Here is a 12,344-nt window from a genome sequence, read left to right on the forward strand (position 1 = left end):
TGCCCGTTAGTCCGTTACATAACATAGTTTAGACATGAGATTACTAACCCGTCTCTCCGATATCAATGCCGATGACCCAGTCCTGTTTGGGACTAGTGTTTGGTTCAACGTCGGGGAGGCCTTGAGGAAAGTCCGACTCGGCGCAAAACAGGCGATGACTGACCGGGTCTTTGCATCTTTTCTTCACGTCCCTGGAGTTTTTTCCTTTTGCACCTTTTAAATTCTTCTCTCCTTCTTGTTCGCTTGTACTGCTTTTGTTCTGCTATTTCAAGTACATGCTTTGTTGCTTGTCTTTGATCTGATCGCTTTGGCACGGGCTTTTCACAAAAAGTCTATCGAAAAAAAATTCAACCATCGACGACTTTGGTCCACAGCTTGCCTGATCAACGTCTCAGCAAAGAAAGGGGAAAAATGTCTCCTGCCATTGCCCAGGCCGGTGCTGCCTCCAAGGATGTTAAGAAGGAGTCCGCGACTGCTCGACTTCTGGGTTCAGGTAAGTTTGTGTCCTTGCGTTGTGAAATGTTTGGTTGCTAAGATAGCACACCAGGAACCGCTGGAATTGCGGAGCTCCTAGTTTTCCATCCGGTACGATTAGACCATTGGATGGTTCTTTTTTTTTCCCTCTAAAAGGTCTCTGATAGTTTAAATGACACTGATGCTATCCAAAGGTTGATACAACTGCAAAGCGATTGATGAGCAATCAGACCCGGGTAAGCACCACCATTTTACATGCTGTTTATCACATGTTTACTGACTATATTCGGGGTTAGATTACGTCAATGGAAGGTATGAAACAGGTTGTTTTCAAAGAATATGCCAACGCTCCCCTTGGGCGCAAGTTTACTTCGATGTTCCCTGGTCTTGGTTATGCTGCTGGCTACAAGGTATGTATAACAGATGACATAGGAATATATCGCAATCGGCTGATAGGTATCGACAGGTTCTGCAACGAATCTACAAATACGGTGGTCAGCCATTCGCAAGGGATTACCTGGCAAAACATCATGGGGCCGACTTCGATAATGCTTTTGGAAAAGGAACCGGTAAGGCTATCATGCATGCTACCGCCGGAAGGTTTGTTGTTCCCTCCCTAGGAGAAATCTAAACATATAGACCGTTGCTGATATTTGAATAAGTTTGATCGGTATTGGTGAAATCGTCCTTCTTCCTTTGGATGTCCTGAAGATTAAGCGTCAGACGAATCCCGAGGCCTTCCGTGGTCGCGGCCTTTTCAAGATCATTTCCGATGAAGGCATGGGACTTTACCGCGGTGCCGGCTGGACTGCTGCTCGTAATGCACCTGGATCTTTCGCGGTATGCTTATGATCATTGATGACCCGGTCGATTATGTTCAGGATGCTAATCTGTAGTAAAGCTGTTTGGTGGTTCCGCCTTCGCCAAGGAATACATCTATAACTTGCAGGACTATAATTCGGCTTCCTGGGCGCAGAACTTTGTGGCATCCGTTTGTGGTGCCAGTGCCTCCCTGATCGTGTCAGCTCCCCTGGATGTGATCAAGACTCGTATCCAGAACCGCAATTTCGAGAACCCTGAGTCTGGCTTCCGCATTGTGTCGAACATGGTGAAGAACGAGGGTCTCACCAGTTTCTTCAAAGGTCTCACACCTAAGCTGCTCATGACCGGGCCCAAGCTTGTTTTCAGCTTCTGGCTGGCTCAGACGTTGATTCCCGCGTTTGGCCAGGTCGTATAAATGAGAAGAGCACGGAATGACATTAATAGCAGGCTTTAGATTTTTGGCTTTTTCTTTTTCCCTTTTTTCTTCTTTTTCTTACCTTCGTGCGGCTATTGGTACTATGATAGAACATACTGTTAGGCCCTTTGTATTTTGATAGATCCTTTTATTTGGTATGATCGAATCATGGGTAAGACCTTGATCAAAAGAGTGAACTTCTCTTAATTATTACATAGTCATATCTGGTAGCTAAAGAAGATAGATATAAGCGCTATTTGGGGAGTCTGAGCCCACAGGTATCGTCAGGGACACCTATAGCTTTTCTTCTGATTTATTTACATCGAGAAAGACTGCGTCTTCAAGGCAGTCCATCAAACTCACATCACGTGATCGATAGCACAACCTGACTTCATGGTACCTATCACGACTTGAAATCTTACTCTTATCTCAACAAACTGAACATACCTTTGCTTCGCGGGAGGCAATAACAGTTATGCCAATCTACCTAATTTCCAAGTACGTCGCAGATCCATCGACTTTAATCAAATACAGTTCATAATATATATGAACCGACGCAGCTTGTTTCGAATTTCTGCGAAAACTGATACTAAATTTGCGGATACAGAGTTGGGGACCCCTTTTTCGCCTTCACAATAGGAGTCTCTGCTGCCTTCCTCCGGATCTGCCGGGACCAGCGTGAGAAATTCCCTGAAAGGGCTCAGGACATCGGATACGGCGAGGTTTTGCAGATGGGAGGAAGAAGATTACACAAGTGGTGGAAGGGGGATTTTGAGGGTCTATGAACGATGAATAGATGGCGGTATTTCCAGTCTATTCGAAGGAGTTATAAAACTTAGTGTCAGAATAGATAACCGAGAATAACCGACCGTCTCATTCTCGACTGTTTTGTCTCCTCATAGTATCGTTAAAAGATGAACATGTGTAAATTAGCTTCCGTTACTGTATTCTACGATACATGGACCAAAAATTTTTATGAAGAATGGAACGTTCGTAAGGAACTTTTTTCCCTCCCAAGTACTGCAAATCATCATGCGTCAAGATGAAACTCGGATCTATGCAGCCATGCACAAAAAGAAAATCCCATAAATTCGTTAAAAAAGAAACAAGCAGAGAGTATTAAGGAAAAAAACCATTAAAAGCCGATCGCCCATCCACAAGCAGCAAGAAGGTGGAAAGAAAAGAAAAAAAAAACATTGTCAATCAAGACACTTAGTCAAGCTCCTCGGGCTTCTCCTCGACCTCGTCAGCGGTACGAGTGGAGCCACCGGGGGCAGCGCCAGGAGCACCGCCAGGAGCACCGCCAGCAGCACCGCCATAAGCAGCTGAGATGATGGGGTTGGCGACACTAGAGCACAGTCAGCATCATATCAGTCATGTAGGGATATCAAGGAGTTTCATATCACATACCCTTCAAGCTCCTTCTGCTGGGATTCGTACTCCTCCTTGGTGGCGGTCTGGTTGTTGTCGAGCCAGCCGATGATCTCATCAACCTTGCTAGTGACCTTCTCCTTATCGGAGTCAGAGATGGTGAGCTTGCCTTCACTGATCGTGTTCTTGAGGGAATAGGCGTAAGACTCAAGGCCGTTCTTAGCCTGGATACGGGAAGCCTCAGCCTCATCCTCAGCCTTGAACTTCTCGGCATCGGCAAGCATGCGCTCGATCTCCTCCTTGGAGAGACGGCCCTTATCGTTGGTGATGGTGATCTTGTTGGTCTTTCCAGTGCCCTTCTCGACGGCGGAAACGTTCATGATACCGTTGGCATCAACGTCGAAGGTAACCTCGATCTGAGGAACACCACGGGGAGCAGGGGGGATGCCAGTGAGCTCGAACTTTCCGAGCAGGTTGTTGTCCTTGGTACGAGCACGTTCACCCTCGTAGACCTGAATCAACACACCAGGCTGGTTGTCGGAATAGGTAGAGAAAGTCTCGGACTTCTTGGTGGGGATTGTGGTGTTGCGCTTGATGAGGGCGGTCATAACACCACCTGCGGTCTCAATACCGAGGGACAGAGGGGCAACGTCGAGCAGTAGGATCTCGTTGGTGGACTTGGAGGAGCTATCACCAGACAGGATAGCAGCCTGGACGGCAGCACCGTAGGCAACGGCCTCATCGGGGTTGATGGACTTGTTGGGCTCTTTGTTGAAGAAATCGGAGACAAGGCGTTGGATCTTAGGGATACGGGTAGAACCACCGACCAGCACAATCTCGTGGACAGAGGACTTGTCGATCTTAGCATCCCGGAGGACACGCTCAACGGGCTCCATAGTACCGCGGAAGAGGTCCTGGCAAAGTTCCTCAAAACGGGCACGGGTGATCGAGGTATAGAAATCAATGCCCTCAAAGAGAGAATCGATTTCAATAGAGGTCTGGGCAGCAGAAGAGAGTGTACGCTTAGCACGCTCACAGGCAGTGCGGAGACGACGGAGGGCACGGGCGTTAGTAGTAAGATCTGTCGTGTCCAAGTTAGCATTGGGTTTTCCTGGTGCTACAAAATAGGGTGAAAGCGATTATGGGAGACCAAAAGACACTAACCTTTCTTGTTCTTGCGCTTGAAGTCATTAACGAAATGGTTGACGAGACGGTTGTCGAAGTCCTCACCACCAAGGTGAGTATCACCAGCGGTGGCCTTGACCTCGAAGATACCTTCTTCAATGGTCAGGAGGGAAACATCGAAGGTGCCACCACCCAAATCGAAGATCAAGACGTTGCGCTCGCCCTCAGCCTTCTTGTCTAGACCATATGCGATAGCAGCGGCAGTAGGCTCGTTGATGATACGAAGGACGTTCAGACCAGCGATGAGACCAGCATCCTTGGTAGCCTGACGCTGAGAGTCGTTGAAGTAGGCGGGGACAGTGATAACGGCGTTGTTGACAGTACCACCAAGGTAGGCCTCAGCGGTCTCGCGCATCTTGGTCAGGACCATGGAGGAGACTTCCTCGGGAGTGAATTGCTTCTCCTCACCCTTGAACTCAACCTGGATGATGGGCTTGCCACCCTTATCGACAATCTTGAAGGGCCAGTGCTTCATATCAGATTGGACCTCAGCATCGGCATAACGACGACCGATCAGACGCTTGGCATCGAAGACAGTGTTGTGAGGGTTCATTGCGACCTGGTTCTTGGCGGCATCACCGATGAGACGCTCGGTATCGGTGAAAGCCACGAAGGAGGGGGTGGTACGGTTACCCTGGTCGTTGGCAATGATTTCAATGCGGTCATCACGGAACACACCGACACAGGAGTAGGTGGTACCCAAATCAATACCGACAGCGGGGGCCATTTTGAAAATATTTGGAAGGGTAATTCGTTAAAAAAAAGGAGATAAGAGGAAAGGAATTCGTAACAGAGGGGGAATCAAAGAGTGGTTAGGTAATGTACAGAGTAGTAGTCTCCTGTCTATAGAGGATGAGACAAGGTAGGTCAAGGAGAAAAAAAATTTAATGTGTGAGAGGGAGGGCAGAGATTGTGCGAGCACTACAGTTGATATAGTGGTGGGCGGTGAGTTTCTGCTCCAGCGAAACTTCTAGCAAGTCATAGCTTCCATGGGCATCCATGGGCTTCGATGGTCTTCGCCCACACGGGTCGGGCGAGGATTTTGGTCGGATCTTCCCTTCCAGAATTCGCCAGTGGGGTTCTGGCCATTTCCATTGCCTTGGAGGATGTTACTTTCATTTTCACGATTATTCTAGTTACCTCTAGTTGTAGCCTTAGGGGAGGTAGGATAGTGAATTGAGTATTATTTCTTGATTAGAAGGGACTCAAATTGAATATTATGATTTCATTACTAGGTTTTTTTTCTTTTTCTTTTTCTTTTTCTTGGTTTCCTCCTTTGGCGGGGATAGTGGATGACGTAATAGCTGAACGCTGCTTGTAACTAATTTAGTTACTTTTCTCTCTCCTTTCCCTCCCTTTCATTTCAAAACTACCACTGCACACAGGATATGATTCGATTCATTCATTTTAGTTTTGTGCTTGGTTTGTCCCTCCCTCTTTCTTTTTTCTTCTCTCTCATGAATTACAAAATATATCATTTCTATACAGTAGTTTATTTTTTAATACTCTAGACATCCAATACAGCATTTTTTTGGTTCCTATGCCTTCCGTCATTATGACCAGTTAAATTCCTTAGGATTCCATGGATCAACTATTCTGTGGAGTGATGAATAACATTCACTTGTTCCTATCAATCCTATATGTAGAATATTCCTACTGCAATACATCATCCTTTCTCAATAGTGTTCGGAAAGTTTTACATGAAGTCATCGCGTGGGTGCATTCATTTAAGGGGATGACTAACCCTGTGGCAGGTCTGGACCTCTCCCAGAAATCACCACCTCCATATAGAGTACTCAGTAACATGCATATACTAGGCATGATTCCTCACAGATCCTTCCTACTGCAGGTGATCTGCCACCCAAATATTCGAATACCGTAAATCCCATCTCAGTATTGCAACAGCTTGACATGTTCTGTCTCTCATACATTCAAATTCCTCATGAGCCTCTATTCCTAATTTGGAAGAACAAGAGAGCACCAACGGACTTGTTCAACTGAGAGAATCGTAGCGTTTAAAGTAATCCTCCTCCCAGACGTGCTCTAATGGACGGATGATGTATATATAGGTGGTGGACCACGTTTGCTCTCTCTGGTCTGAGTACACTACACCTGCCCAATCCTATTTCAATAGGAGCAAGACAAGCGACATGAATGTCTACTTACTCGAGTTGCCTTGCAAATAATACGTGATTGAATCTTGAACAGCGTTGTCACATCCTCTTTGCTTAGCTTCAATTCAGAATGCCGGGTAATCTCAGATTGACTCTAGTATACTATATATTTCTCCACCCTTCAAGTTTGACATGGAATCGTACGAATTCGGTAGCATGTTTATTATGACCTTCCCAAAAGCGAAAGGTCGTCACGGGAGCAGCGCCGCTGATCCTCAAACCTCGTAGCCAATCAGCGATCACTAGCTCCAGGGAAAGTTAATGTGAATCTGCTCCCCTTGCGGCTTGAGCACTGTTGTGTTCTTCTTGTATTGCTGCAACTATTTAAAGCTCCTCTTGTCCCCCTACCTTAACATTAATTCACTTCTTACCAGGTTACATTATATCTGTTCTACATCATCTCCATATCCTCGTCATCCTTTCTGAACAAGCACCTCAATCTTACTGTCCATTATGGACAATAACCAAGCCACCACCCTGAGCAGTGCTTCTGCCGCTAACGCACCTGACACCGCGACGTTAGACAATGGCAAGTTCAAGGCTGCGCAGGATTCTACCGCGATAGATGTGAGCATGGACGAAGGTGAAAGCGATGAGAGTGAAAATGAAGACATTGTAAGTATATGAGACCCTCTACATCCAAATTAAGACGCTTGAACTGACCGTTTCTCCTTTCCTAGATGGAAGGTAACAATTGAAATCTCCCTCGAGGCTTAGTCCGCTTCGCCTGCATTAGCCTCTAAGCATACGTTGACCCTGTCCTCCCCTGCAGAAGAAGATGATGATGATGATGAAGACAAACTCGAGCCAATCTCTGCCGACAACATTATTCGTGGCGAGCGAAGGACACGCGGAAAGATCATCAACTTCCAGGAAGCCGCCAAAAAGCTCAAGGATGATGAGGGTGAGGATGATGAAGATGATGAGGACTTTACACTTGAAGATAATGGCAACAACAACATGCGAGATTAAACCAGATTGCCTTGCGGCTCACACAATCTTCTTGGAAACAGGGGCAAGTGGTCGGCGCCGGTCTATTGGCGTCTCGATAAATTTTCTGTTCTGACTCGGATAGCTGTCACGTCAACCACCATATGTTCTCCTCCCCCCTTCCTTTTTCTTTTTTTTTTTGGCTTTGTTCTCCAAACGGATGCAACATTCATGAGACATGATGTAGCAATTGATGCATAATGACTACTATCCCTGTCTTAGCTCCTTTCTTATACGGATCACTTGCTTGAGTGCTTACCAATCATACTCGGTTTCTTCGAAAGGATTGGGTTATAGGCCTCAGGTGTATAGGACCGACCACAGAGGGCGACCGTGAAAGACATATCCTTCTGGTTTGCATGGTCGACGTTATCCTGGGCTGCTCCTGCCGGTCTAATGGCATCTCATACGAGATAGGTTAGTTTCGACAAAACACGGCATAGTATTGTGTTCCGCTGGGGCGAGCAAAGGCCGTGGTATAATAGGGAATACTACCATCCGGAGCTTGGCCCTGCAATAAACAACGTAGTTCAATCTTTGTTTAGGGCAGATCCTATGGCCGACTGACTATATAGAGAAGCGGTTGTAAACCGTTGTATCGTTGTATGGCGTTGTATGGAATTATAAATAGAGCCTACTTTTCGCCTAAATAGTATTTTAGTCAATCACACTTTCCAACAATAAATATCACTAGTTATTAGTGCCAACAGTACTCGTAGGATGTAGGTATGTTTGAACTCGGTACTAGTACTAGTAGTAGTCTGTAAAGTGTTGAAGTGGCCAGAAAGCACCTTTCCCGAATAGGAAGACTATTCTATTTACGGTAACCCGTCTGAAGGCTCAATCCAAGAAAAAGGACTTGATGGGGTACTCCGTACTCCATACTTGTTCTATTGATTGCCGCAAGCAGACCGCAGAAGCCTTCAACCACGGGATTGGGTTTATTCAGATCACAACAACGAAAGTCTTGGTGTGTCACTCCACACGATGCTGGCCAACTAGAATCTGGGAAATATCCTATTCATGGTACCAGCCTCCTAAAATTTCTTGCAACAGGGTTGGACTTGTCTGCTCACTTTCTGTTATGGCTTCTCGGTAAATTGATCGTGATCCTCCTTATTTCCTTTGACTAACTATTTGATGGCATAAAACTTAAGATTTCCACGCTCCAACCTTCATCAGCGCGATCCTCGCGCATCGGCTTCCCTCTTTGATTCATATGGCGGCGATTCCAGATCTGTCAGTAGGTCGCCTGGCCGAGTGGGTGGTTATAGCTATGGAGGATATCCCAGCAATGGGTCGATTAATGGGGCCTCTGTTGGAAGTGGATACAGGGCTGCGACGCCAAATGCCAAGTAGGCTTCAACGAGAAACTATTGATCGTAATGGAGCATAATTCTAATGCCGAAACAGGGGACACTACTCCGATGCAGTTTTATCTCATCTAGAGTCGCAGAATGATGTCGAGGTAGAGGGTATCAGCGCAAAAGTCAAGATGCTGAAAGATGTAATCTTCCTACCCCCTCATCCAATTAGTTACGTTCATTTGAGTACTGATATTGAGTCTAGCTCACACTTGCTATTGGCGAGGAAATTCGGGATACTTCGACCATTACAGAACTTAATGATACATTTGACAACACTCGTCTTCGTATACGAGGCAACATGAGTCGCATGCTGCGGATGGCGGAGCGGACAGGCGTCGGCTGGCGTGTATGGCTGGCTTTCTTCCTGGCTGTGTTCCTACTCTTTGCTTATGTGTGGATGGGTTGAACCGTCCGGTTATGACTCTCTGCAAGGGCTCGTGGGTGCTCAACTCACCCTGTCTCCTCTGTGGCGACTGACACATCATTATTCTGACACTTCATTGTCCTACGCTCCTCGTCTCCCTGGCAAAGATTATGAACCCATCCGAACCGAATAAATTGCTAATGAATTCTTTCCTAATATATCTGATGATTGACAAACGAGCATGCCTTCTTCACCGTGCGTCCACCCTATATCCCCCCCCTCTCCATTCTTTTTCTTCCTCGGTTCTCTCATACTTTCCATTATGGCCTCCAAGGATGGATGGTGCTCGGTGACATTGTGACCGTCGAATCTTGACCTCGATCTTCCATTTCATGTCTTTTTTTTTACGAGCAGTTTCGAGTTATATCTCTTATACTAGGGTGGCGACTCCCCTATTCGTTACCTTCATCATGATAATGCATGCGTGGAGTTCAGGCTAATATGCTTTGTCTAGTCTGGCAGTCCTTTTCTAATGTACTATTTTGTATGTATATAAAATAACTGCTTGGTGACGGATATAAAATGAATATTGCTTTAACGGAATCCATCCTCTTTTCATTTGTAAATTCCCTGTCAGAGAGTAAGAGGAATATTTTCTATCGATGAAAACAGAGGCAGTCCACAATAGAATCAAGTTTACTGTCCGTCTAGCAGCACCGTACTCACTCTCGATCAGATACGGCACTGGTCAGCCTACGAAAGACGTTCCTGGAGGGTACCAGGGCTTAAATATGATGCGTGCCTGGATATATAGCCAAGGAACCAACTGTTGTTAAGGTCCTCATTATGCCCAAGTCATCCGCAACGACAGTGCAACAGGTAAGCCTATTGAATAGCCTTTGAATAGGAAGCCAGTCAAAGGTATTAGAAACTCCAAACACATCCTGGCGTCATCAGTCCCAAAATGTTCTTGTATTGAACACCAAACCTACAATCTGTGACTTATGCCCGCATCCAGTACGCCATACAACCCTGAAAGATAGCCCAATTATAGATAGGTTCGTCAATATATAGGATCGTTGACCTAGCCATCAGTTGGGCCTAGTCAAAACTATCCCTAGGTCCCCCAGCTCGTCGTCTGGGGAATCTACTGAAAAAGCTTCGCCGACTACCTTGACTAGTAACAGATGCACGTAGATCATCTTCATCGATCATCATGCCGCTTGTGTCGATGACATCGCCGCCGCCACTCCAACGCTGGAGGAACCGGCGTTGGGCCTCTGTCTCCTGAGCGTGAACAGGTGTTGGAGGTAGACCACGACTGCTGGCTGTACTGGCTCGGAGGTTTTGCGTAAATGGATCATGTGAGAAACTGGCCTCATCCTCGTCATCTAACTCGGCATCTGTATCGGTATGTTGCCATTCATCTTCTTGTTCGGACTGGTTCTCTGCAGCCTCGGGGATATCATCGTCCAAATCGCGGCCCATTTCTTCCTCACTTATGTCTTCGGCGCTGGGAATGTCATCATCCAGGTCTGGCTGGTTATCAAAATCATCATCGATTTGATCGTCGTCATTGTCATCAGGGAACGCTTCAGGGATATCATCGTCCAGATCCCGCTCCATGTACCCCTCCTCGTCAACAACATCATCCTCATCCAGACCCTCCTCTCCTTCCTCGACGAGACCCTCTGCATCTGCGTCAGGAATGTCATCGTCCAAGTCTCTCTCAATTCCCGTGTCATCCTGTTCATCACCATGCTGTGGATTGAGCCCATCTATCCCAGCAGCTCCTGCTTCAGCTACTGCAGCGGCCGCCGCCATCTCTGCAGTTGCCGCAGCTAGTGCTTCCTCCCTCTCCGCCTCTTCCTCTTTCATGCCCAGCATAGTCTTAGTGCATCCTGCAGGCTTGATCCACGAGTAACCGAATGAGGCGATGTTGTTCTTGCGAGCACGGAGCGCACGTTCTTCGAGAACTAATGCCGATAAGGTATTACCGGGGATGGAGGAGATGGCGAACGGACGTCCATTCATGGGATTGTTCGCATTGCGGCGGAGGTTTCCTTGCGTTTCTCCATTTGTTTGGTGTTGGGACGAGGTACGGTAGGGTTGGGAGAATCCGAACCAGAGTTCATGAGACTTAACGGATATAACAAAGATATGTCAATTATACATCCCGCTATCCCCAGATATGCATGGGGATTCTCAAGGAGGTCACATACATCGCGGGGTGTGAGGAGCGGTAGGGAGAGCATCATGGCTGGTTGAACCGTGATCAAACTCGGACAATATACCACCTGAATTGCAAGGCTCTTTATTGTTATCCAAGTTTTATATTATTCCTTCGGCTAGATTGTAATCTTTCGTATACAGCACAACAGAATACGCGGCTGCTTCTGTACTCGCGCCGATTACTGTTCTCAAGAACCACCTCTCCCTGTGATGTTCAAATCAATTGACCTAAACCGCGAGCCATGCAATTATTTTAATCCCAAAAAAGATGAAAAGGTGTTAAAGAGTGTTGAAGGTAACTCAATGAACTTGCGGTGGGAATATTATCTGGTAGTCACGAGGGGAATGATCCGAGAAAAACAATTAGACTGGCGTTTAAGCTCCGCGGCAACGTGGGGAAAGTCCACCAAGTCGATCGTTACCTTAAATCCGCCTTGGGTTCGTTCTCTCAAACATGATCTTATGTGAAGTTATCTTTTTCTTTCATTCTTTGTTTTGCCCATCCTTTATTCAATTTTGTTTCTTCTTTTCTTAGATAGATATACTATATACATTTAGTTCACCAGGATGTCCCTTACTTCCTACTCCTTCTCCGCTTGGCACACTGCCTCAGTATTCTCACATTTGAAAACTTGTAATCGTAGTAATACGCACGACTATATATTGCCCATAAATCCTACACTGAGAGGAATCTGGTAGTCATGGATGGCCGATAGTCTGTAGGCAGTCACTACATTTGGTTGATGCAATACCATCAGATTGTGACTCATGGAGAGATTAATAACTAAAGCACGCCCAAGCATGATGGCTATAGCTGTAGCATATCTACACCAAATATGTGGCCCCACCAGTGCACCACTTTAAATCTATGGTGCCTATGATATCCGCGACGTAAATGTCTTGAAGTTTTAGCGCTAGAAAGAAGGAATACTCCTCAGTTTTGACAATGG

The 12,344-nt window shown here is 46.4% G+C and overlaps 4 protein-coding genes across 4 annotated transcripts; 2 read left to right on the top strand and 2 right to left on the bottom strand.

Annotated features, from left to right (window-relative positions):
- Nucleotides 1-411: 411 nt before the first annotated feature.
- On the top strand, nt 412-1,711 carry ABOM_009396 (putative mitochondrial GTP/GDP transporter Ggc1; the record flags this gene model as incomplete). Its single annotated transcript, XM_022536524.1, has 7 exons — nt 412-493; nt 548-585; nt 669-710; nt 771-884; nt 941-1,074; nt 1,137-1,314; nt 1,376-1,711. 7 exons carry the CDS (start codon nt 412-414, stop codon nt 1,709-1,711), a joined length of 924 nt encoding a protein of 307 aa, XP_022385666.1.
- Nucleotides 1,712-2,923: 1,212 nt separating this feature from the next.
- hsp70 (molecular chaperone Hsp70) lies at nt 2,924-4,994 on the bottom strand (the record flags this gene model as incomplete). The annotated part of the gene is made up of 3 exons (XM_022536525.1): nt 2,924-3,059; nt 3,122-4,163; nt 4,247-4,994. 3 exons carry the CDS (start codon nt 4,992-4,994, stop codon nt 2,924-2,926), a joined length of 1,926 nt encoding a protein of 641 aa, XP_022385667.1.
- Nucleotides 4,995-6,894: 1,900 nt separating this feature from the next.
- ABOM_009398 (histone H2A.Z-specific chaperone CHZ1) lies at nt 6,895-7,413 on the top strand (the record flags this gene model as incomplete). Its single annotated transcript, XM_022536526.1, has 3 exons — nt 6,895-7,056; nt 7,122-7,128; nt 7,214-7,413. 3 exons carry the CDS (start codon nt 6,895-6,897, stop codon nt 7,411-7,413), a joined length of 369 nt encoding a protein of 122 aa, XP_022385660.1.
- Nucleotides 7,414-10,263: 2,850 nt separating this feature from the next.
- On the bottom strand, nt 10,264-11,196 carry ABOM_009399 (uncharacterized protein; the record flags this gene model as incomplete). Its single annotated transcript, XM_022536527.1, has 1 exon — nt 10,264-11,196. One exon carries the CDS (start codon nt 11,194-11,196, stop codon nt 10,264-10,266), a length of 933 nt encoding a protein of 310 aa, XP_022385661.1.
- Nucleotides 11,197-12,344: the final 1,148 nt, after the last annotated feature.

Source organism: Aspergillus bombycis (genome assembly GCF_001792695.1).
Source record: "Aspergillus bombycis strain NRRL26010 chromosome Unknown contig00099, whole genome shotgun sequence".
Taxonomy (NCBI): Eukaryota; Fungi; Ascomycota; class Eurotiomycetes; order Eurotiales; family Aspergillaceae; genus Aspergillus; species Aspergillus bombycis.